The 27,021-nt window shown below is 38.0% G+C and overlaps 1 protein-coding gene across 4 annotated transcripts in view; it reads right to left on the bottom strand.

The window, feature by feature from the left end:
- RBM20 (RNA binding motif protein 20) overlaps window positions 1-27,021 on the bottom strand; it is a 94,653-nt gene that overhangs the window by 16,392 nt on the left and 51,240 nt on the right. For all 4 annotated transcript variants that reach the window (XR_014175496.1, XM_081954280.1, XM_081954282.1 and 1 more), the window contains exons 2-10: window positions 14,283-15,405; window positions 13,441-13,502; window positions 10,734-10,831; window positions 9,212-9,300; window positions 6,634-6,777; window positions 5,873-6,004; window positions 4,782-4,861; window positions 3,170-3,863; window positions 1,000-1,621 (exon numbers count right to left, since the gene is read on the bottom strand). Coding sequence is in view for 3 of the 4 variants with exons in the window: in XM_081954280.1 (XP_081810406.1) it covers window positions 1,000-1,621; window positions 3,170-3,863; window positions 4,782-4,861; window positions 5,873-6,004; window positions 6,634-6,777; window positions 9,212-9,300; window positions 10,734-10,831; window positions 13,441-13,502; window positions 14,283-15,405 (3,044 nt within the window). In the remaining variant the exon portion in view is untranslated. The remainder of the gene's footprint in view (window positions 1-999; window positions 1,622-3,169; window positions 3,864-4,781; window positions 4,862-5,872; window positions 6,005-6,633; window positions 6,778-9,211; window positions 9,301-10,733; window positions 10,832-13,440; window positions 13,503-14,282; window positions 15,406-27,021) is intronic.

The following is a 27,021-nucleotide window of genomic DNA, read 5'->3' as shown; positions in this document are numbered from 1 at the left end:
GTTAATACCACTTTATAATGCCTTGGTAAGGCTACACTTGGAATACTGCATTCAGTTCTGGTCACCACGATGTAAAAAAGATGTGGAGACTCTAGAAAGAGTGCAGAGAAGAGCAACAAAGATGATTAGGGGACTGGAGACTAAAACATATGAAGAACAGTTGCAGGAACTGGGTATGTTTAGCTTAAGAGAAAGAAGGACTAGGGGAGACATGATAGCATTGTTCCAATATCTCAGAGGTTGCCACAAAGAAGAGGGAGTCAAACTATTCTCCAAAGCACCTGAGGGTAGAACAAGAAGCAATGGGTGGAAACTAATCAAGGAGAGAAGCAACTTAGAACTGAGGAGAAACTTCCTGTCAGTTAGAACAATTAATCAGTGGAACAGCTTGCCTCCAGAAGTTGTGAATGCCCCAACACTGGAAGTCTTTAAGAAGATGTTGGATAGCTATTTGTCTGAAACGGTATAGGGTTTCCTGCCTCGGCAGGGGGTTGGACTAGAAGACCTCCAAGGTCCCTTCCAACTCTACTATTGTATTGTATTATTGTATTGTATTTGCGAGAAGAAAGCCTCGCCCTTCTTGATGGGCTGCACCAGAAACTGGCTATTTAGCACAGCAGGGAGATGGAACTGATACTAGGAACATGTTCATTTCCTAGCTGTGTGTTTTCTGATCCATAAGAACTTTTTTTTTAAATCAACAAGTCATAAATGAAGAATAATTGTTCACACTGACAATTCTAAGTAATTTAAGATGACAATGTTTCAAATTGTAAGAAGTTAGAAGAGGTCATAACAAGAAAGCTCTTCAAGAATATTTGCTAAACATTTACATAATATCCTTGATAATATTTGATATGATTTAACGTTGACAATCAGTTCATCAACCTAGCTCATTGCCCAGAAGGTTAAAATCCTTGAGTACCACACATTTGTACTAAAATATAGCAAACTTAAATATATTGCTTATATAAAAATAAGGAAAAAGGTACATCATACTTTGAGTCTTTGGCTTTTCTTCACTTCCACAGTTTGTTTCTTCTTGAGATTTTTTTGCCAGGATATCCTTATCTCCATTATTCCTGTTTTCCAGAGTTTCTATCTCTTTATAATCATCTACAAGTGTATCTCTCTGCTGGAAGGGTTCTTCCTTTGGAGGATCTGAAGATATGTAATGCTTCTCCAACTTTAACTGAATATTAGAATTTTCATCTATTCTTCTGTCATCTGAATCCTTTTCAGATCTACTTTCATGCAATTCATCTGTCTTATCTTCAGTATCAAAGTTTAGATGGGTTGCTTTAGTCACTGTATTATCACCTTCAGAGCCACTTACATCTGCATTTTCTTTCTCTGATCCTATGGTGGCTTCCGATATATTAGATTTGTCATCCTTTGTACTTAATAAACTGTGTTCATTCTTTACCTCCAATCCAGCAGCTAAGGCAGTCCTTATGGAACATTCTTCTTCTTCCTGATCTACAGTTACTATTTCTTCAAGTTCAGTTATATCGGGTTCCATAATAAGATCATCCTCTCCTACCTCATCAACAGTTACAAGCTCTTCCATATTGGTTGGATACCAAGTTTCCTCTTCCATGTCACTTCCACTCTCCCAATTCTATTGAGAAAAGGCAGATTTTATTGGGAAGATTACAATAAATAAACATGTAAACTGCTTATTACAAATTGTTTTTAAGAATAAATCATGATCGCTTCTTTATTACTTCATTAGATTTATATCCTGTCCTTCATTCAGAACCTCAAGAAGGCACACACAGGCAACCATCTGACTCAAATGCCATGAGAAATAATATTTATTTATATTTACTTATTTATTATCAATAAATACGTGTGGATTTATGTAGTGATAGTACTTACATTTTGTTTTTAAATTTCAAACCATATAATAAATAGAATGCAAAAGTAATAATATTGAGTATATTGTGCATCAAAACATATCTTAAAATGTAAACAGTGTTAAATAAACTTTACAGGTATTTAAATGATATTAATGTAAAAAGTAGACCAAATCTGGAAGAAAATGTATTCAGTGTATAAGTTCAAAAAAGGGTATTTACTCAGATAGCACCTTCCATCCTGGAGAAATGTCTCAAGCTATATGGGGAGTATTTTATGTCTATTTACAAACATATTTTAAAATTGAGAGAAGGAATTTTTCCCTCAAGTTCTTTTTTGTTAAGTGATAAGAGAAGGGCTTGAGGGAGAATTTGGCCTTAAATCTTAAATAACAGATTATTTAAGAAAAAAAGATAATACTTCTAAAGAATTTCTTGTTTGCCTGCATTCCTGTGCATTCGTAAAAATTCTAATTTAGTACAAGTAGTCCTAGACTTACAACAGTTTGTTTAGTGACTATTCAAAGTTACAATGGCACTGAAAAAAGGGATATGACCAGTTTTCACACTTACAACTATTTTAGCATCCTCAGAGTCATGTTATCAAAATTCGGATGCTTTGCAACTGGTTCATATATATGACAGTTGCAGTGTCCGGGGAACATGTGGTTCCCTTTTATGACCTTCTGCCAAGCTAAGTCAATGGGAAAGCCAGATTTATTTAACAACAGTTTGACTAATTTAACAGCTACAGTGATTCACTTAATAACTGTGGCAAGAAAGGTCATAAAATGGGGCAATCTTAAACAAATGTTTCACTTAGCAACAGAAATTTTGGGCTCAATTGTGGTTGTAAGTCGAGGACTACCTGTACTCTTATGCTTATGCAATTTGTGCTAAGCAGTAACTGAACTGAGAACCATTTTATTTAACCAAATTTCAATTCCATAGAAGTCAGTCTTGGATTTTTGACGTGTTCTGTAGGTCAGACCATTTGAGTTACCTTGATTCAAAAAATATGTCCTATCATGCACCATTTCACCTAGTTAAAGGTTACAGACAGAAGAGTTTAGTAGTATATAGATATAAAATACCACATTTTTTAAAAAAAATTGCTGCTATTTAGTTAGCTTGAGTACTTGCTGAGCTTGCAAAAATAAACATGTAGTCTAATTAAACAAAATAAATGTCGTTAGCAAGATTTTTGTGGTTGTTTGGTCTATAAAACAATTGAAGTTATTTCATAATTAATGTTAATAAAAATTAAAATAATCATTTTTACATTCATGATAGTTCATAGTACCCATTACCTCATTTTCATTCCCATTTTCTTTTCCTTTCTTTGCATTATTTCTTTCGACTATACCAGGTGTCATGTCCTCTGCCTTTTTAGCATTGTCTTTTAATTTCTCTTTATCGCTTTGCTTTTGCCTGATACCGTCAGGCATCATGATGGACTTTTGTTCTGCTGTTTCCTCCTTAGCTGTGACTTCACAATGAGAATGTTTATGTTCTCTCAATCTTATCTCTTCCTTTCTTTTGCCCTTCAAAGCAACATCCAGTGTTTGATTTTGATATTTATAGGACTTTTGCTTAGAGGATTTTCTGTAACAATCTTCTTCTCTCATCTTATATGAAGGCAAAAGGTAAGGCCCTTTTGCACTGGGTGAGCCTCCTCTTAAATATTTTTCTTTGGGTCCTCGGGTTGCTTCAACATGCTCTTTCAAGTCCAGGTGCCGTAAATGATGTTTTCTTTCATGAGTCCACATGTCACTCCAATCTCTTTTCTCTTCCACATTCTCTCTCCACAGCAGCAATTCTTTATCTTCCTCTCTCTGAGAATAAGGAAACTGATCCCTTGGCTCTCTTCCATTTCCCCACTCTGTTCGGTTTGTGCTTAATGGGCTACGGGGGGAACTACAGGAAGTGAAGCTTGGAGTCCGTGATCTTGGAGAAAGTGAACAGTTTATGGGGCTGCGGGACCGAGGCCTTTCCTGGCCATATCTACAGCACAGGGAAAGAGTGGCATGTTGCATACAGTATAAGCATAAATAAATCAGCTGCTACTTAAGGTCCATAGCTATTTTAAGTTTATCTCTTTTTAGAAGTAGCCTATGTATTTTAAATTGTCATTAATACTGAATATCATGCTTGTCTTAGAATAACGATTTGCCATGTGGTTTGTATCATATACTCTATATTTAATCAGAGGAGCAGAAACAAGTGTAAAATGTTAATATATTACTATGTTCGGGAAAAACTCAATACTAATACTAACAGTAATAGTATAAATTAAATTTATATAATTAAACAGCTCTGGTGGTGATATTAGATATTTATTCAGGAAAAGGATCTCTTATCTTCATCTATCTTGGTTCCTAAGGCAAGGATGGGATGATCCCAAGACTTCTGGTCCTGAAGGAAAGCTATTTTCCCATCTCTGCCTAACTATGCTGCATCTCTCCATTTCTGGCCATCACTATCTGTGGCTTGGCTGCTGACATCTTCCCCCTTTGCAAAAGGCTGACCAAGATCTTCACTACTGGAGCATTTGCAAGAAAAGCTCAGCTGTTCGGCACTTTCCAGAAGGAGGAAAGACATGGAGCGACCAAGTGGCTCTTTGCAAGAAAAGTTAGAGAGTTCTTGCTTTCTTCTACATGGACTGCTTTTATTAGATAGATATAAGCAATCCATGCAGAATAAAGGTGATTTTTTTTTAAAAAAAACAATGAAGTAAACAGTATAACATATTATTCAAATAGGAGAAAACGTCAAACTGTTAAGGAACTGCTATGAATATTTTTTTTCTAAACTTTCTAGCTTGTTCCCAAATTATTTGGAAGGACCAGTAATATTTCTCCTCTACTGAAAGCACATTATTTTTACATACAAAAATAGAAGAATATCAATATGAAAAAATACCTGTCTGCTTCTCTCAACATATCTCTTTCTCTTTGAGAATGGATATTTTGGATTATTGCTGCCACATTCTTTCCTGGTTTCTAAGCAAAATAAACATATAGCAACTGTAAATAAATGTATACTTTAACACTTAAAAATAAAACTGGCTAGCCAGATGGCCTCTCCTCCACCATTGCATCCTTCTGGAATTCTTTTCCAGTTTTCATTGAAAAAAATCAAATCAGTTATATTTTTCAGTTCATTCCTTCTTTATGCGTACAGATAGGCCTCAATTTACAACCACAGCTGAATGTAGACTTTCCACTGCTAAGAGAGGTGTTGTGAAGTGCAATGTTGCATGAGGTGCAGGGCAAAGCCCTTCACAGTATGAAGCCCAACCTCAGCCTGGCCCAGCAGTGTGGTGCGAAGGGGCTTCTTGGTGTGTATATGACTCCGGGGCTACAAAAGGTTCCTGAGCTAAGGCACAAAGCCCAACTCTAGTGTGGCCCAGCAGCATGGTGCAAAGCAAAGCTGCAGCCACTCCACCTTAGTTAACATCCGTAATCACCCTCACCACCCTGCACTCCACTGTCCCAGCTCACCTTCACTGTCTTTTTGCTTCCATTGCTGATGAGGCATGCCTGGTCTGACCCTTCATAAGGCAGCTGCTGGCCCCATGGGGTCATCTTCTTCAGGTCTGGGAAGGAAACTGCCACGTGATCTGGAAAGCCTCAGGCGGCTAACAACCCACCTTGCAAAGGACCAGGCTGGGCATATTTTGTCAGCAGTGGGAACAAGAAGAAGGTGAAGGACAGCTAGGGTGGCTCGGCCCATAGGGTACAGGGAGTCAAATGCACATTGATTAGGGATAATTGTGTGTAAGGAGTTGAAGTGTCCTGTGGGCATAAGGGAAGACCGCCAAGCAACCACATTTTGATCACGCCACCATGAGGGCACTTCGGGGACAGGTTCAGCATATAAATATCAATCACTAGATAGCTGCAGAAAAAGAAGATAAATGCTTAAATTTTATCTGTAAACCAAAATGTGTAGCTGAAGACCATTTCTGAGCAGCCAGATTAACAGAATGACATGTCAAACAATGATATTACCTTTAGTTGAAGTTCTTTGTATCTTTTAGACATTCTTATGAGTAACTTGTCATCATTTATCATTGCAGGTTTCTCTTTATAATATTCTACCATAGCCTGAGCTGCTTCAGTATAGGCCATCTCTAAAAAAGCCTGTGATAATTAAAAATTGTTTAGAGTTTAGTTATTTAGTGCACAGAAGAAAATGTAAAATGCAATTTTTCTAAGTATAAATTGTTCCAACAGACACAAACACACACACACACATACATACAATATATACAGTGTACACACACACACACACACACACACACTTCCCCCTAATGAAATAATCTGGCATAATTTTAGTTGCAGAAAATTAAATAGAGGCTAGTATCTTCAATTGTAGAGGAAAAGAAGCTATCATGATAGATCATCAGTTTAAGCTGGGAGGTTGACAGATAACCAAGAAAACAGTTGAATGAAAAGAAAGAGGAAGGAGGGGAAAAGGCTGAGGCTTTACTATCTACTTTGCTTCTTTCTGTTTCTCTCTATTACACACAGAGACTTGCAATAGTCCTAGCAAAGGAACCTTGTTAGATCTCAGATATACGGAACACAACACACAAAAGAATAATTACTGTCCCAAACAGAAAAAGATACCTTGTTTCCTCTACAACTTCAAATCCTATCAACCCCAACAAGTTCAATCATCAGAGTTCCTAACCATTTTTTATACAATGTGTAAAACTTAAACAAAATGTTGACATATTTACATTTTATAAGTAAAAAAACCCCAATACCTGATTGGTAGATTTCATGAGAATATAATTGGTGACTTTTCCGAAGGGAAGTCCAAGGTTGATTACATCATTCTCTGTACAGCTTCCTTCAGGAAGATTACAGATGTGTACTACACGACCTGGGACACATTTCCTCTGTAGCACCTGAAATTATTAAAAATAAATTTAGAAAAAGAAACTGTTGTAAAACAACCACCAGCTAAACATAGAAATTTGAATCATACAAATTTGAAATCACACTTCTTATCCTGCGCTTAGTTTGTAGTTATTTTTTACAGAGCTGATATTTTTAGAATCTCAAATACTTGTTCACAAGTCCATTATAATCTCCCTTTTATTGTAGCCAAAGAGGCTGGTTAAAAATTAATACTATCATGTAATTGTATATTGAAAGATATATAAATAACACTTTTATTTAAGATACAGACTGCAACAATATTTTGAAGAAATCTATAAATCCACCATTCTACTAATCACTATGCATATATCATCCAGGTCTAAAAACACACCCCATTTCTCTAATACTCTAATAGATAACTGTACCATCAATGTCTTAGTACACATCACAATGATAAAAAAATAATAATGAAACATCAGAGACAAGTAGATAAGTCACATGGTTTGCATCATGTTGTTGTGACTCATGTCTTGCCATTTGCTCATACTCTCCATGGATAACTTTGAATATTATAAATTTACTGGAGGAGCGACGTTTGATATCTGTGCTGAAAAGGCAGCACAGCTTCACACTTCATTAGTGCATTACCCTTAGCTTGAGTAGCAACTGAAATTTGAGACTAAGGAGAATGACTTGATCACATCTTTGCAACTAAAGAACATGAACAGGCTTTGAATGCTGACTTAAGATTCTGCCAGTTAACACTCTGGACCTTGATTCCTCTAAAAGGAGGCAATGCACCTGATGAGAACCAACGGAGTTTCCTCGTAAACACTTTTTAAAGAATCTGTATTCTTAAAAAAAAAGGAAGATGGAAGTTACTTTGGATTGTTGGTTTTCCTTTGTATTCTGTCAAATAATGGGTACCTACTTAATATCAGGACCATTATGCAAAAAAAATGTACATTGCACAAGTACTATCATTCTCTCTCATTTCTTGTTAGCTTTGTTCATTTTAGCACAGCTCCCTATAAAGATTTTTTTTCCTGTTAAATAGACATGGGATGCAGCTAGTAGTGTTTAAAGAGATGAGATTCGTATTGCAGTTTCTCTGTGTCATCTTGATAATTTTGGTCCAGTGTAGAACACTTTGAATGACTCAATATGGCTATAGTAACAGACACCTGCAAGATGGACTGTGCTTTATTTCCCCATCTCGTCTTGTACTTATGTGGGTTAGAAAGATATCTCCCTAAATTTTTGTACATGCTATTTTTTATTTTGGGTTTAAGTCATATTTTTCTCCTTGTTACTTTGGTAATGGATCTGGCTTATCTCTGTCATGCAACCCAGTCTCCAGGAGCAATTTCAATATGGAAGTGACTCCAGTGGAATTCCAGTCTTCAGGAAGAACTTGGTAAGTGGATAAAAATGCCAAATCCATTCTAAACATCTGGATGACTGTGTGGTGGGCTATAATGATGAAGAAAAAATGCTACTGGAATGTCCATCAGTGCATCTTCACTGAAGGACAGTAAAAATATATAAAAGCTAGTATACCATTAAGGCTTACTGAATACTGGAGAGACAAAATTGGTTTACAAGAAAGACCAAATGAAGAATAGAAAAGAGGGAAGGCAAGACAAAGTGTTACATGACCAGTACTTTAAAAAAAAACAACTAGCAGGCAAAGCAGATAACAACAAGAGCTGGCAATGGCCAGAAAGAGCATGAAAGAAAGAGACAAGAGGGGCTAAGACCAAACCTTAAGAACAAATACATTCAAAGCCAGAATTGAAAAGACAGCAACTTGCAATAAATGTGATCTTTGCAAAGAAGCTGAAGCAACAGTGGACCACCTAGTTAGCTGCTGCAAGAAGAACGGACAGAATGACTACAAACAATGGCATGACAAAGTAGCAACAATGGTTCATTGGAAAATCTGCAGGAAATACAATTTGCCTGCAAGCAAGAACTGGAATCAAAAAAGGAATGGAAAATAAAAAGCTAAAGGGCTCTGGGACTTTAAAATACAAACAAACAAGCACCTGCCACACTCTAGATTTAACAATTATCAATAAGAAAGTCCAAGAGTCTTGATACTAGACACTGCAATACCTGGAAATAGCAGAAGAGAAAAGAAAAAACCGGAGAAAACCACAAAATGCAAAGGCTTGTAAATAAAAGTAGAAAAACTGTGACAAAAGAAAGCAATCCCAAAACATCTGGAGTACCACTTGAGTGCCTTTGGCATTGATAAAACCACCATCCGTCAATTGCAAAGGGCAGCTTTACTTCGAACAGCTTGCATTCTGTGACAGTATCTTTAACACCATCAAACAACAACAACAACAACTGCCTGTCCTAGGTCCTTGGAAATATTCCATAGATGAACAAAAATTCCAAATCCAGGCTAAACATGTGGCTGACTGTGCAACCAACTATAATAAAAATACTCACATTTCCACCAGGTGGTATGTAAGAGAACGTGGAACTTGACTGACCAAATGAAGATGCAGAATTGTATGACTCAGCATTTAAAGGGTAATCTAAAGAAATGACACATATTCCATGAAAATCTACCACTGTATATAGGCAAAAAAAAGGAGAAACCGTTTCCTTTATCATAGATTTTGACTGTAAAATTATTTCAGTTACTCTTGATGGTAACTGCTCTAGTGATGGCTGCTGTTTATATTAACTATTTATTTTGTGGATGTTTTTATTGTTTTAATGTTTTTTAAATTACTTTAATTGTTTTGTAATTTTAGAATTATAAGCCACCCATAGTTACATGGTTGACTTGAGCAGCTGTAGAAATTGAATGGATGAATGAATGAAGCAAGTCTGATGAATTTACAGAAAGGCTAAACTAACTTATTATTTCAAGATATATCAAAATAACCAAGAAAGATAATTTGATCACAACATTGATTACATCTTTTTTTTTCATTTTACCAATATACTTGTATTCATAAATATTCATGTGTGTGTGTGTATATATATGTGTATGTATATGTGTGTGTGTATGTGTGTTTATATACACATACATATATATGTTTTCGTAGATTTTCACAGGTGTAGGTATGCTGGTCTTGTTGTATTCGGGTCTTTCCCCATGTAAGATTGAGATTGTCTTGGCAACATTTCGGCGAGATCTCACTCGCCATCTTCAGGCTGTGTCCTGGGCTTAAAGCGTGGTCGGAGCTGCCGTCTTTCTATAAATCTTGGTGGGTGGGTGTGGAGTGCTGGCTTTGTTTCAGTAAGTGGAATGATTGGTCGCGTGGCTGTATCATGATTGGCAGATTGGCGCTGATTGGTGCTGGCTGTGTATCCGTTGTTGTTTTGTGTTGTAATGGTCTGGGTGGTAGGTGGGGCTCGTTTGTTGACTAGGGCTGGTTTCCAGATATCTGGTAGGCGGGAGGTATCGTCACGTTTATTCATGTTGTGAATGAATCATGTTATAATAATTATGGAAGCTATCGAAATAGAGTAACACCCCCACAACATGAATAAACATGACGATACCTCCCGCCTACCAGACATCTGGAAACCAGCCCTAGTCAACAAACGAGCCCCACCCACCACCCAGGACATTACAACACAAAACAACGGACACACAGCCAGCACCAATCAGCGCCAATCTGCAAATCATGATACAGCCACGCGACCAATCGTTCCACTTACTGAAACAAAGCCAGCACTCCACCCCCCCCCCAAGATTTATAGAAAAACGGCAGCTCCGACCACACTTTAAGCCCAGGACCCAGCCTGAAGATGGCGAGTGAGACCTCGCTGAAACGTTGCCAAGACAATCTCAATCTTACACAGGAAAAGACCCGAATACAACAAGACCAGCACACACACATATAGATATATATGCATTGTGTGTGTATGTATATATGTGTGTGTATAAATGTGTGTGTGTGAGAGAGAGAGAGTTTGCACTCGCAGGCATGCATGTATTACTTGAATAATTTACCTTCAGTACCAGACAGATTGAACACACTTTTATTATTTGGGGAGGAAGAATGTAATACTCCTTCTGCTGCTGAATGCAACATACAATGAATGTCAGTGCTAAAAAAAGAAACAAAAGAAATTCAGATATAGAATAGATGGGTCGGATATTAATGAGCTTAGTTACCATATATGTTGAACTGAAGAAATACAATAATACCACACCAGTAACAGAAATTATGAAATTACTCTAAACATCAGTAAGTTAGTACTACGGGCTATTCTTGGAATCTTTTAAAAAATTTCAACCAATAAATAACCATGGAAAAGAGCTGGAAAATACAAAATAGATGGTTAGAGCTATAATTACAATATAGATAAAACTAAAGCATAAACTGAATTCAGATACAAGACAATTGTATCTGAATTCAATGAACATTCCTTCTGCTTTCGTTAAGAACAACATAGTTAGAGTGTGAGGAATATTCTAAACTTGTCAGATAAAGTTGCTCAACTTCCCTTGGAGTTAGGCTCTGGTTGGGCAAATCCTTTGGATGTGACAGAGTTACATCTGAGTCTTGTTATCTGGGAGGAATTAAAGCTAGTTGTCTGCGCCCTCTTAATTGATAAAGGCCACCCAAGAGGTAGTACGTTGTTGGGTCCAAGCAATGATCAATGCCTCTTTTCAAGAAGGGATAGTGCTATCTGCTTTATTTATTTATTAAATAAGGCTGCCCATATTATCATTGATTCTTTGAAGGAGCCAGTGTTGTGCCCACTCCTCAAGAACCCATGTTTAGTTAGTTACACTGTTCACAAAAATATCTGTAGTAAAACATCTGTAATCTTTCCTGCTCCCAACATCACTGGATAGAAGACCTTTTGTGAGGTTGTGCCATAGGAAGCAGTATTGTTTGCTACTCATTTATCTTCCACTGTGAGTGTAGCAGCATGGCCATCTGGACTCTTGGACTCTGTGTCTGGGCTGCCAGTGGCGTTCCTTAGGCTGATCATATTGGGGTATTTCAATCTGCTGCTCTGGGGCAGGGATCTGAGGTTGTGCAGGTGTTCATGGTCACCATAGCAGACATGGACCTGGTCCAACTTATCCATGGTTCAATTCACATGGGTGGGGATCACTCATTAGATCTTGTGTTAGTAGTGTTATGATCTGATTTTGTGGGACATTAATATCAGTCCCTTGTCATTGAGGGGCTACACTCTCTTGGCCCCAAAATTCTCCACAGTCACCTCCTATCTTAGGCAAGTGGAGTCTATTCAACTTGCCTACCCAGACACCTGATAAACCCAGTGTGTTTTAATGGGAATGTGAGGTTATTCCCGAAACTCTGGTCAAAAGCTCAGTAGAGGCCTGATCACAGCTTGGAATAAGCAGATGATGGGGGCCATAGACCAGAATCTCTCTCTACGTGGATTTCATAGAACATCATGTTTTATGGAGAAGTTCCAAGAAATGAAGTGACATGAGACACCTCAAGCACTATTGGAGGAAGACAAAGAATGGGACTGACTGAGCACAGGAAATATCCTACAGTAAACTTAATTTGTGGCAATAAACCTATTTTAGTCTAACTAGTTTTCTGCTATCATCGCACCTGCAACTATCAACCAGCAGTCTTGTTTTGGTGGCCAGGTCCCTCCTAGGTAAGGAGGAGTCGGGCAAACCCTTGGAGAGTTGCTGTGAGGAATATTCTAAACATGTCAGATAAAGTTGCTCAACTTCCCTTGGTGTTGGGCTCTGGCTGGGCAAATCTTTTGGATGTGACAGAGTTACATCTGAGTCTTGTTATCTAGGAGGTGTTCAAGCTAGTTGCCCATGCCCTTTTAACTGATAAAGGCCACCCAGGAGATAGTATGTTGTTGACTCCAAGCAACTATCATGCCTCTTTTCAAGAAGGGGTGGTGCCATCTGCTTTATTTATTAAATTTGCTGCCCATATCACCATCGAAAGTGACTCTTTGAAGGAGACAATGTTGTGCCGTCTTCTCAAGAGGCCATGTTTGGACTCAACAGTGTTAAACAACTTTCACTCCGTCTTCAACCCTTTCCTTTTGTAGAGAAGGTTACTGAGAGGGTTAGTATGCAACTACAGTGGGCCCTGGATGAGGCAGATTGGCTAAAATATTTTCATTCTGGGTTCAGGCCAGGGCACAGAACTGAAATAGCATTGGTTGTGGTTGTTGATGACTTTTGGAAGGCTTGGGATGCAGGTGGTATAACCATTCTGGCCCTCCCTGGCTTTCAATATCATTGACCATAGTATTCTGGACCAACATAAGTTTTGGGAATGGGAGGCAATGTGTTGTGGTTCTCCTTCCTCTGCAGCCATTCCAGGCAGGGTGGGTGGGGAAAGACAAGTCATGCCCTAGGGTCTTGCAAAGTGGAGTGCCTCCAAGTTCAAGCCTTTCACCTTTCCTGTTTAACATCTACACAAAATGATTAGGGGAGATCATATATTGGTATGGAGCCCAGTTCAGGGGAGTAGAAATTGTACTTTCAAAGCTACATCTTAATATTATATTTGTCATAGATTGTCCATCACAATTATATATTGTTTTCTTTTGAAAATAATTATGTTTCTTATATTGTTTTCTGAGCATGAGTAAAGGTGTATGTGTGAAGATATATATTCATACACTACATACAAATATGAGAGACTAAAGATGACTGTGAAATAATTAGAAGCATCGATATATATTTCACTCACTTCTCTGAGAAAGTCAAGCAATTCTGAATATGAAGATTTCCTTTAATGTGCTGATCCCAGTCCTCAATTAAAAGAACAAGAAAGATAGAATGAAATACCAGAAAATATACATTTTGTGTGCTATATCCATAGTAGTTGTCACTTTTATGAAAAATTTCTGTACCATTCATCAACTTATGATAAAAGAAAATATGTTATATTTTGAAAAATAGGGTGGCCAAAATGAAGACCTTAAATCATTCATTTAGTCAAGTAGGTCCATAAATTATTCAATTCCATTACTCTGTATAATTGGGTGATGTTGCTATGAGTAAGAAAACAATTTCATGCAATGGGATTTGTGATTTTGGGAGGAATATAAATTTGAGTATTTGCACAGAGTTGTGACAATTACCAGTGTAAAATTGTCAGATCTTCATCATTTGCAATGTTATGGATGGAATATTAATGTTACATATCAATGATGTAGAACAAATTTAATCTGGTGGTAGTTATTCTACCCAAATTAAAATTCTCTAGGCAATTCTAATGACATTTCATCTTTTCATTTACAAATGTTAGTAAGACATCAAACGCATATGCATGTAGAATAGTATCAGAAATTATTAACTATAATAATTACAATAGTACCATGGCAAGATAAAGAGCAGCAAACCATGTGATTTTATATATAAATTTCTTTTATCATTTTTAAAATTAAAGATACATATATCCTGTCAGAAAAAAATATGATGCAGTGATTCTGTTGATAAAGCAATCCAGATATGATAGTACTTAAGCAATGAAACAGTATCTGGAAAGAGACAATTTACTAAGAAAGTTCAAATCTGAAGCAAACTTACCTTAAGGTCAAATACTTTCTTATTGCATAAGGTACAAATGTGGGGGAAGCTAAGAGGTGCAATACTATGAAAGTCGTTTAATTCATGGGACTGAAGAGGCCTCACTGGCAATCCAGATGTAACAGATTCCTGTTTCTGTCTTGTTTGTGAGTTACTGTAATTTTGTTTATCATTTTTAGTTCTGCTGAAAAAATGTGGAGTACCAGTGCTAAATTTTGTATCTGGTGTTGGTTCTTCAGGGTTATATAGATCACTCCTTACTTCATATGGGACATTTGTTGATGGCCACATGCTGGTATTGGGCATAATGTCAGTTTTATTTTGACTAGAGAAAGTAGACGGATTTTCCCATTGACTGCTTGTATCTCTTTCATGTACTATAGAACCTATCTTTTCTTTTTGATTCTGATGAGAATTTTGAGAGTCAGCAGCACATGTCAAAGACTGCGTACAGGTTGTATGCTGGCCTTTAGAGACAGCTCCATAAAACTCTTTCTGAAATCCCAGTTGGCCTTCAGACATTCCATTTCCAGATGACACTGGGACTGGATGAGAACCACTGGTTACAAAGCTCTGTTGACAGTATTGACCAGCATCAGAGGGGAAAAGCTGTTTATTGTAATCATAAAATCCACTTGTGGTAGAGGAGGCATTAGTTTTATTTAGACCCATAGATACAGCTTGTTGTCCAGTTGTTTGAGAAATTACACCCCCAAAAGGGTTTAGGACTACAGTACTGACATTTTGATTTGGAAGGTTACTTACTGACCCTAGAGTTCCACCATGGGCTGCCAAAGATGGGTTCTGTGTTGGAAAATGTATTCCACCAGGTGGAAATCTAGTATTGGTGGCCCCAGGACCTACAGCATGTCCTGGAAGGGTATTAAACATGGACGGGTGTCTTAATTGGTTGAAAAGTGGCTGAGACATGGCCACTTTAGAAAGAACCTGGTTCAGGACAGTTGCAGCTGCTGTGTTGTTGTTGACTGCTGTCTGAGCCAATTTTAGTCTGTGTAGCGTAAGCTGTGCCTGAAGCTGAGCCAGCTGAAGACTTGCAGAAGAAGGAAGCAGTGGATTTGCAGCGTTGACAGTAAATATATTCTTGTCCAGAAGTTTGGCAGCACTGTAAAGTAATAGGCAATAATTTTAATTTGTCTTTGATCAATGTCAACTGTAGGCATTTTTCACCAAATTAAGATGTACAATATTATTCGTGGTATCCTGATTAAATCCTTGGAAGTGAAGAAAGTAATTGATGATATGTAATTGTCATCTTATAAAGTATTTGCAACCAGTCATTTCATTTATGAAGATGAATAGCACATCAAAAAGAAGGTTGCAAGCCAAAGTACTAGGAGAGGTGTACCTAAAGAATAATAAATTTGCTAGATTTAGTCAAATTTCCGTATGTGAATCATGCAAATGAAAAAATTATTTTCTAGTACGGAAAATAGAGTGACATTCAATCATGGTTGTCATTACCAATGTTTATATAAAAGTATAAATCCATATAAGGTATACATTGCAATTAAGGGGCTTTGTTAATGACTAAATTGAAGCCCAAATTGCATTATTAAATATTTGATTTTTCAATATTTGAAGAGCTGTCTCACAAATAATTTTCACTGGCATACAATGTTTCTATGTAAGTTCATCAGGGGTGAGGCACAATGAACATTTCCTTTTAAATTGGTACTTTTGAGTTCTACTCTACAGAATAATTCTAATGTCTGGAGGTTATTTTCAATGGTGTTAGACTAGGCCAGTGATGGTTAACCTTTTCGGCACTGAGTGCCGAAACTGGAGTGAGAGGGGGGGGAGAGAAAGGGGGAGAGAGGGGGGGAGAGAGAGAGAGAGCACACAAGCGCATTTGTACACGCAGGAGCACCAGAACCCAGAAAAGAGCAGCTTGCCAGTGCGCATGCATGCAATGGAACCCAGAAGAGAGCAGCTGGTCTGTGCACATGTGTGCCATAGCAGCTGGCTGGTGCGCATGCATGCAACGGAATCTGGGAAAGCAGTTGGCGATGATGCACTTGCCCACAGAGAGGGCTTTGCGTGGCAACTCTGGCACGCATGCCATAGGTTCACCATCATGGGACTAGGCAGAAGCTGCAACAGTAGGTAAAATCAATTTCAGAAGTCCAAATGTATCTTCATAAAAAGTTTGAAAGTTCAGTTATACTGCCAATGGTGACCAGCAAAAGAATGATATGGAGTCATTCCTTTCTTGTTTAACAATAATGCAAGTCTGACATCATCACCTGACATTTGGAAGCAAAAAAAGTAACTGATGACATGTAATTATCAACTTTTGAATTACTTGGGACATAAAGTGAGAAATTTACTTTGTCTCACTCCACTAGAATGAAGATGGGGGGAATAAAAAAAATATTTAGTTAAAATTAGTTCAGTTCTCCCAACATAGACCTTCAGCCCTGGCTTGTACAAAGGGCTAAGACAATTATACTTGCAACTTTAGACATGTGGGATAGAGTAAAATTCTGTATAAAGTTTTCATTCTGTTTATATATTCAATTCACTTTATCTAGTTGTCCAACCCTAGGGGGTCTCAAAACTTACCTTATATTTTATAAATTAAATTAAATTAATAAACCCTGAATAATAGATTATATGGGAAAATGCATGTCTGTTCTCATTACTTTATACTTTTATTTTCTTTCTATCTTTTACATTAAATAAATACAAATATACAGAAATAGTATTATTCCTGTAAGTAAACAAACAATCATATACCTCATTATGTGCAGTACTATGAAAGATACATTGTCTATCTGCCAGTAACTCCTGAATCCCTTGGTAGCTCCCTGTGCCATGAAAAATTAAACCAATTGATATGGAAGTGCTCTCTAATCCCTAAGCGCATTGTTTTAAAGTATAAAGTTGCATTAGAGGTGTAAAAGGGAGGACTCCGTTGGTAGCCAAAGCACAAAGAATGGGTTCTTATGAAAAAGCAGATTAGAAAGTGAGCTCGCCAATTTAGCAGAAAGTCTTGGATTGGTTTATGTAATTTATTCAGTTAGGAAAGGAGAGGAAGATATTTTCCTTTTACATTTAATTACAGTACCTAGAGAAGGGTTTTGGGTTGGGTTCCCCCCCCCCTTTTGATATCTGGCATGTATTTTTCTTTTTTATTCTTTTATTTTTTTAGTTTCTATTAGTTCTTACCTTTTACATTGTAGTGTTCAATAAAATAACCCATTACTAACGATTGCTGATTCAATGCCAAAACCAATAGCAAATTATGTGCTTTTAAAAAACCTCCACTATCTTTCTGGAAACAAATCATCTTTGAATTAAATTTCTAGAATAGTAAATCTGTTCGCAACCTAGTTGGTTGTAAAGAGAGGAACAAAAAAAAAACCTATCCATTTAACAGAAAACAGATTTGTGACCAGAAACTCTTAATAATGTATTAGTGCCTTATGCTCTGGATACTTATCAAATACATTAAAAAATTAAAAGCTACAGTCTTTGTACATTGCATAATGCAACAAAGTTGCACAATGGTTAGAGTGCAGTACTGCAGGCTACTTCTGCTGACTGCCTGCTGCCTGCAATTTTGGCAGTTCAAATCTCATCAGGCTCAAGGTTGACTCAGTCTTCCACCCTTTCGATGTGGGTAAAATGAAGACCCAGATTGTTGGCAGCAATATGCTGACTCTATAAACCACTTAGGGCTATAAAGCACTGTAAAGCGGTATATAAGTCTAAGTGCTATTGCTAGTGCTATTATAACATTTCTAGATTATCCCCCAAAAAGAAAATTGCTATATACAATATAGGATAGTAATTAAGCTTTTCATTAAATGAAATTCCCTATCTTTATTAGAAAGTCAGTCACATTCCGAAAACAATAATAAACTTATATGGAAAGGTAGACCATAGAATAATTGCACAATCAGAAGATGATGGCCGTTAACACTGCACAAACATCTATTATACAAATACAGCAGAGAGAGCGGGGGAGAGAAGATGGAGGGAGGGATAGAGGGAGAGGGAGGGAGGGAGGGAGGGAGAGAGTGTGTGAGAGAGAACATTTTAAAAATGTATATATATTGTTATTTATAAGAATGATTTTTTTAAAAAGCATTAATATTTATTTATTAATTTTACTTTTGTAAAAAATAGAACCATTATTCAAACATATACAAATATATTATTAATGTATTAATATAACCTGCTAGTAACATTAATATTACTAAACAGTATGCTTTATTCATTTATAACAAAAAATCAAATGCATAAAATCAGGGAAGCATCCACTGTATATTTTTAAAATTGTATAATCATGGTCAAACAATCCAAGTATTACAAAATAACTGAATATAATTGATTAGAGATTTTCAAGTTACCTAAAGAGATTTTCATTATCTAAATGTAAATTATTAACTAAAATAATGAAATCATGTCTCCCAGGTTCTAGCCTGGTGCCTTAACCAGTAAACCAAACTGGCTCTTATATTGTAAATAATATAGGAATCTATTGCAAGTGGATCTTAAGCTTTCTAACAGATAGGAAGGAGCAGGTGAAGCCAGGCAAAATTATATCAGATACCTGTACAATTAGCACAGGTGCCCCCCAGAGCTGTGTACTCTCTCCATTACTCTTTTCTGTCTATACCAATGACTGCATCATAAAGGATCCCTCTGTTAAAGGCCTGAAGTTTGCAGATGATACAACAGTGATTGGTATCATCCGAGAAGTTGACGAACCTGCATACAGACAGGAAGCTTTACAATTGGCCCTGTGGTACAGCCAGAACAATCTTGAACTGAACATACTCTGTCTCATGGGTGAGATCATCAGTGGTTTTGGGGTTGAGTACCATCTTTACGCTGATGATACTCAGCTGTATATTTCAACCCCAAACCACCCCAACGAGGCTGTCGAAGTGATGTCCCGGTGTTTGGAAGCCGTCGGGGTCTGGATGGGGGACAACAGACTTAAACTCAACCCCTCCAAGACTGAGTGGCTGTGGTTACCGGCACCTCGGTTCAGCCAGCTGACTCCATCGCTGGCCATAGGGGGCGAACAACTGTCCCCTGTGGAGCGGGCGCGCAATTTGGGCGTCCTCCTTGATGCCCGGCTGTCAATGGAGGACCATGTGGCAGCCGTGGCAAGGGGGGCATTCCACCAGGTTCGCCTGGTGCGCCAATTGCGCCCCCTACTGGACCGGAGTGCCCTGCGCACGGTCACTCATGCGCTGGTGACGTCTCGCCTGGACTACTGCAATGCTCTCTACATGGGGCTTCCCTTGGGACGCATCCGGAGACTGCAGCTAGTTCAGAACGCAGCCGCGCGGGTTATTATGGGAAGTACACGTTACTCCCACGTAACACCTCTCCTGCGCGAGCTGCACTGGCTACCTGTGGCCTTTCGGGTGCGTTTCAAGGTATTGATCACCATCTTTAAAGCGCTCCATGGCAGTGGACCTAGTTACCTGCAGGATCGCATCCTACCACACACATCCCTGCGACCTATCCGCTCACACAGAGAGGGGCTCCTCCTGGTGCCGTCTGCTGGTCAATGCCAGCGGGCGACACCTAGGAGTAGATCCTTCTCTGTGATGGGCCCAACCCTCTGGAATGACCTCCCCCCAGACATTCGAACTACCACCGACCTCCGTTCCTTCCGGCAAAAGTTAAAGACTCACCTATTTCAATCAGCTGGCCTGGCACTTTCTTAGTTTTACCTCCCGGGGATTTATTCATTTTAATTGGGTTTGGGGTTTTAATAAGCTTTTAATGTATTATATTTATTATTCTATGTACAGTCTTACAACCTCCTCCACCTACGTATTTAATTATTTAACTGTTTTTGTATGTATTTTATAACGTATTTTAGGGACTGTACACCGCCCCGAGTCCCTTTCGGGAGAGGGGGCGGTCTATAAATATGAATAATAAATAAATAAATAAATACTCAAATCTGTAGAGATGGTAGTAGATTTTAGGAGAAACCCTCCTATTCTACCACGTCTTACAATACTAGACAACAGAGTATCAATAGTAGAGATCCTCAAGTTTCTAGGTTTTATAATATCTCAAGACTTAAAATGGATACCTACATTCAAAACGTCATCAAAAAAGCACGACAAAAATGTTCTTCCTGTGCCAACTTAGAAAGCTCAGACTGCCAAGAAGCTGCTGATACAGTTCTACAAAGGAATAACTGAGTCTGTCATTTGCACCTAAATAAGTGTCTGGTTTGGCAAAGCAACCAAACAAGACAGGCACAGACTTCAACAAATAATTAGAACTGCAGAAAAAATAATTGCAACCAGTCTGCTTTCCATCGAGAACATGTATAATGCAAGAGACTTAGACCCCTCACATTCTGGACATAAACTGTTTCAACTTCTTCCCTCAAGATGATGCTATAGAGCAGTGATGGCGAATCTTTTTTGGCTGCCGTGCCAAAACCGGGGGGAGCACAGGGGGTGTGTGTCGTATGCCGGCATATCACACCCATAATGCTATGCGCGCGACATCACTACCACCCTGCTTTTGCTACAGTTTTTTCGGCCTCCCCAGGCTCCAGAGGATTTCTAGGAGCCCGGGGAGGGCGAAAACAACCTCCCCCACTGACACCCTCCGGAGGCCTCAGGAAGTCTCAGGAAGCCTCCCTGAAGCCTCCAGAGGGCGAGAAACGGACCTACGGGGAACCCGAAAGTTCAGGAATGGTGACTTCAGGTTTGTCTGTAGGGCCAATTTTCAACCTCCGGAGTCTTCAGGGAAGAAGGTCCTGAAGGCTCCAGAGGTCGAAAATCAGCCGTATGAAAAACCGGAAGTCACCATTCCTGAACTTCCGGGTTCCCCGTAGGTCTGTTTTTCACCCTACAGAGCCTTCAAGGGCCTTTAGGAGCTTCCCTGAAGGCTCCGGAGGGCGAAAAACGGCCCTACAAGCAAAACGGAAGTGACTTCCGGTTTGTCCATAGTGTCGTTTTTCACCCTCCGGAGCTTCAGGGAAGCCTTCTGAAGGTTCCGGAGGGCGAAAAACATCCTCAAAAGAAGGCCAAAGTCAGCTGGCCAGCGTGTGCATGCGCGCTGGCCAGCTGACAGGGCAATGCCTCACGTGCCCTGACAAATGGCTCCGTGTGCCACATGTGACATGCGTGCCATAGGTTTGCCATCACGGCTATAGGGCATTGCACACCAAAACAACTAAACACAAAGACGGGGTTCTGCTAAACAACTAATTCCCACAACACCGTCTTATACCCTGGGATATCAAAACACCAGTAGGGCTGTATTACTGTTATCCTCTGTCCTATTACCTATTTCCTTAGCTTCTTATAACTATAACCTTGTTGTTTGTATCTTATAATTTATGTTGTTACTTATTTAGTATCCTATGACTATCACTGAATGTTGTATCTTATGATTACGATTATTGTATTTTATTAGTATGGTTATGAGTTATGTGTTGCTTGTATGTACACTGAAAGCTTATGCACTGGGGACAAATTCCTTGTGTGTCCAATCACATTTGGCCAATAAAGAATTCTATTCTCTTCTATTTCAGTTCCAGAACTTACAAGAGATTAGATGACGTAATCAAAAATTGCATTTTGTAATATACAATAGCTGTAATATCTTATTGGTCACAAGAAAAACAACATTTAAGATATACTTTCTGTAATACTTATATTTTTCTATTAAATTCCATTTATATTATAACTGCTTTCTGCATGCTATTTGCAATATTCCCCTGATTGAACAAACAAAAACCTGACACTCAAACTCCAAGCTACATCTACACTAGAAGACAGATCACGTTTCTGCATACCATTCTTACTATGTTAGACTCACAGAGTGTAAATAGCAAGTAATATCACTTGATATTTATAACATATGTTCAGTATTAACACCACTGCACAGAAATTATTTAAAGAATCCTAAAGAAGGAATTCCAATTTAAAAGGCAACATGTAATTTCAATAGAATAAACAAAATTATAGATTTTAAAAGCAAATGCTGGAGTATTAAATTTGTGCTTGGTAACTTGCCCCCAAATCACATTGCAATATGGAAGTGCTTTGTTGCCACCTTAGTACAGGATCCTTTTTCTTTCATCTTCCCAGGCTGGGCTGTAACTTTGAGATCAGTCTTCAATTCTAATAATCAGATTTATCCATATTAGCTTTATCAAGATTAGCCAAACTTAACCAGGTGCTTCTATCTGCTTTGGCTAAAAGGAACTAACATTGTTGGAAGTTGGAAATTGAATTTTTTTACTTCTATAATACAATAATACAATAGTAGAGTTGGAAGGGACCTTGGAGGCCTTCTAGTCCAACCCCCTGCCTAGGCAGGAAACCCTATACCGTTTCAGGCAAATGGCTATCCAACATCTTCTTAAAGACTTTCAGTGTTGGGGCATTCACAACTTCTGGAGGCAAGCTGTTCCACTGATTAATTGTTCTAACTGTCAGGAAATTTCTCCTCAGTTCTAAGTTGCTTCTTTCCTTGATTAGTTTCCACCCATTGCTTCTTGTTCTACCCTCAGGTGCCTTGGAGAATAGTTTGACTCCCTCTTCTTTGTGGCAACCCCTGGGATATTGGAACACTGCTATCATGTCTCCCCTAGTCCTTCTTTCTCTTAAGCTAAACATACCCAGTTCCTGCAACCGTTCTTCATATGTTTTAGTCGCCAGTCCTCTAATCATCTTTGTTGCTCTTCTCTGCACTCTTTCTAGAGTCTCCACATCTTTTTTACATCGTGGCGACCAGAACTGAATGCAGTATTCCAAGTGTGGCCTCACTTAATTAGAGCTATATTCTTTATGACTAATGCTAGGATGGCTATAAAAATGGCAGAACTTGGGTTTTCTCATTGTTTTTAAAATACAGTATGTAGCTCTCTTCCCAAAAAACTTTGATACCAAATATGAATGAAATAGGAAAAAATTGAAGTTAAATGGCTTAAATATTTTCTATATTATTAATAAACATTCATAAATGTTTCATATTAGAAATTATGCCTGCAAAGTTGCCCTTTTAGACTTTACAATAATGCTATCACAAAAGGTGAATGACTTAAATGGTTTCTTCTTTCTGGAAACATAATCTCAGCATCTTTTTTAATTTTAGAGATTTAAATTAAATGTCTGATTTATTATAAATTCATTAACATTTTGGCACAGTCAGTTCCTATAATTCTGGTATTTAGAAGGTGCTTAAGAACATTTTTCAGTAACATTTTAACTTTAGATGAAGACTTTAACAATTATTTTCCTTATTCTTTTACTTGTTTTTAATTTTTACTTCTGACTTACATACTTAGTTGAAGACTGAAATAGACAAGTCATTGACAATCCAAATGACTAATCATAATGGCCACAAAAGTGTAAATTTAGTGGAGGTCCACCACTAGAGGGAGATGCCTGACTGAGACAATACTCAATGGATTGCTCTTCGAGAAAGAACATGCCATTAAATATTGAAATAATGCCAATGTCTACACTTTATCTTTGAGTGTGTGTGCTTATGTAAAAGTCCCCTGCATCTCATTTAGCTTTGCAAATTAATTAATGAAATAATAACATATTTCTTACTTAATTGTCTGCAACATGCATTTTCTGATTAAAACTTATTCTCATTTTCCAGTGTCTTTTCAACTATGTCATATTTGATCTTCTACTAAACGTAATAATAGAAGAAACAAGCATAAAACAAGTATCAAAGTTCAAATATCTAAGAACAACATTCACTGAAGATGGTAAAATGGGTGAAGAGATTAACATACGACGCAGTAAGGCGAACCAAGTATTGGGATAGCTTACTCCCCTCCTACAACATAAGGCAGCACCTACTGATAAGCACAAAGAAACATCTCATGCAAAGCATATTCATCCCCGCCCTAGGTTACCACTGCTGAACAGGACACTTAAAATAAAACATAAAAAGGTAGTCACCACAGAAATGTGATCTTTGAGGAAAGCTGCTGGAGTGACCAGAAGAGATAAAATCAGAAATGAGTCCATAAGAAAAAAAATTGGCATAAAACCAATCTTAAACAACATACAGAAACAACAAATAAAGTGGCTTCCTTACCTGGAGAGGATGTCATGGGATTCCATACTGTACGAGGTATGTACAAAAAAAGGAGAAGGTCAAAGAACACGGCAGACCCAGAAGAAGATGAAGAGACAACATCAAAGACACAATACTACAGCATTGGTTAACAATGGTTGAAGGCAACAGAAGAGCAAGAACCAGAATTTTGTATCTTCTTCAATACTCAAAACCCAAAGAGGAAGTAAAAAAGACTATTTCAGAAGCAATAGTAAATCAAATTTTAGCTTACTCAAAGTAGCTGATTTTTTTACTGAGAGATACAAAAAGCTTTATATACTAGTACTAAATATTTTATATCTATATATGATTTAAATCTGAAAACAACTATTTTCATGTCCTTCCAGAGCATTTTAGTGTATACTGCTCAGTTCAAGGAAAATAAGTGAATAAGTTCACATATTTTTAATTAAAAGATTAAATTCCTTCTCTTGAACACAAAGAAAGTCATTTACAACAACAACAACAAATCCTGCATACCAGCAGGAAAAAGAACAGTAAAATTTGCCTGATATAAAGGAATGTTTTGTCTAGCACATGCCAATGCTAATTACTGCAGTTACTGTAACACCAGGAAAGAACTATAAACATCAGTATTTTCTAAAATAAATCAGGGTTCATTTTCAGAATTTCAATTCTCTATTATTGCACAGGATGTTCAAAACACTCATTAGCTACTTATCAAATAAGCATAATTGCATTCCAAGAATTCCTTACTAGCAGCAGTTAGGAGAAACAGATCTACACAGGTACAATAAGCTCAAGACTTTTCAGAATCTATATGTCATGTCTGGTTTAAAAATATACGCCAATCTGTGCACACTTGGTATTTGTAGAGCCTTGTTTTTATGCAGATGAATGGTTTTGATGTCATAAAATCTCAAAAATGTATACAGGCAGTCCTCAAGTTATGGTGATAATTGGGACCAGAATTTCCACTGGTCCTGGCACTCCCCACTGTCATTGTTAAGTGAATCCCATTGGTTGTTAGGTGACAACCCACCCTAATCCAAGCCATTCCTGGCTTGATCCTTCTATTCCTGAGCCTAGGTAAGGCAAGAGACTTCCTCCTCTGCAACTTTCCCCACCAGCCTAGCTCCCTCCATCTGTGCTTTTTTGGCCGGCATGCACTCCACTGCTTCTGCCAGTCCTGTGCTTCACTGACCCAGAGCTCCACTTACTTTGCTACATCAAAGCCACACATAATTGAACAATATCCATGCGGCCTCAGAAAAAAGACCTGAGATTTGAGACGGGCCAAGGTCATCAGTTGTCTTGAGAAGGTCCAAGTTCATCAGTGCCTCATCAAAAGCAGGAAGAAGACAGCAAAGGTCAGCTGGAGGCAGCAGTCTGGCAGGGCAAACAAAAGTCAGGATGGAGTGCTGGTGGCAGAGTCAGTGGAGCTCAGGGCATCCAAAACAGCAGAGATGGTGGAGGAAATAGGTGGTTTGGGGGAACCTGAAGATTCACTTTGGTGGTAGGTTTGATCAGGCTGCTAAGCACTGAAATATGATTGATTGATTAAATTTAGAGACCACCATCTCATCAGAGAGTGACATGAAATTTTGATCACGTATCTGTAGGGGAAGTATAACAAACTTCTCTCTTCTTTCACATGCAATAACAGCTCATTGGAGTAATGCTAATGACAGTAACACTCCGATTAATTTATTTCACAATTACAATCCAGGAGAAGAAAGTGAACCATACGTTGTTTGGAGGCTCCATAATTAAGGTTGGACTAAATTTATCTAAACTTAGAATAAGTAGCCAGACTAGCTTCTATATACTGGAGAGCAGTTGCAGCTTCTCTCTGAAGAAAAATTATTCCAAAGAGGTCAGCTTCCCCATACCTGGGATGTATTAGCTTTCTCTTAAGAGGCTGCAGCTGTGGAGTAGAAGTGGCAAGTGACCTGCCCAATGGCTTTAGTTAGAATGTATCAACATTCCTATGCACTTAGGGGTGCGCAAGCAGAATAGCTGCCTGCCATACCCCAGCTAGTCTGGGCTGATTGTGTCAATTCATCCTTTATTACTGCTTTGAGAACTACGTATAATAACATTCAAATACAGTAAGAATCCATGCTAAATTAGTCAATAGCAACTGAATAAATAAAGTATTTAAAATCTGAAATAACAGGTCAAAAGGATACTATTGAAAGTATTAAAAAGATAATAAAGGAAGATTCAGGCAGTTCTCTTGGGAGAAAGCATTCTTAAGCAAATGAAATACTACTGAAAAAAGCTGCTTCTATCTTGCCGCTCACTATATTCAGTATGAAAAGTCAAGAAGAAGAAGAAATCTTCAGTGCTCAAGTAGAATAAATGGGGCAGATGCAGCACCCCAAATTATGAAGGCTCATGGCTCAGAGTAATGGTAATGACAGTAACTCTCAGACTAAAGTATCCCAGAGTCACAATCCAGGCGAAGAGCATATTGAAACAGAAGGAAGGCTTCTTACTACCTAATCTCCAGGCAAACTAAATAGTAGAATAATGACCTTTTCCTATAATTGTAAATAGCAGTAGTCAATAGTAAATTTACTTTTAAATCAGAATTTCTAAAATTGGGGCTATATTTTATCACATTAAATAACAAATTTAGTTGTATAATTAGCACCTCACCTGGAAGTGAGAT

This window comes from Natrix helvetica, assembly GCF_964273705.1.
Source record: "Natrix helvetica genome assembly, chromosome: 5".
NCBI lineage: Eukaryota > Metazoa > Chordata > Lepidosauria > Squamata > Natricidae > Natrix > Natrix helvetica.
This window is presented reverse-complemented; position numbering and strand designations above follow the sequence as displayed.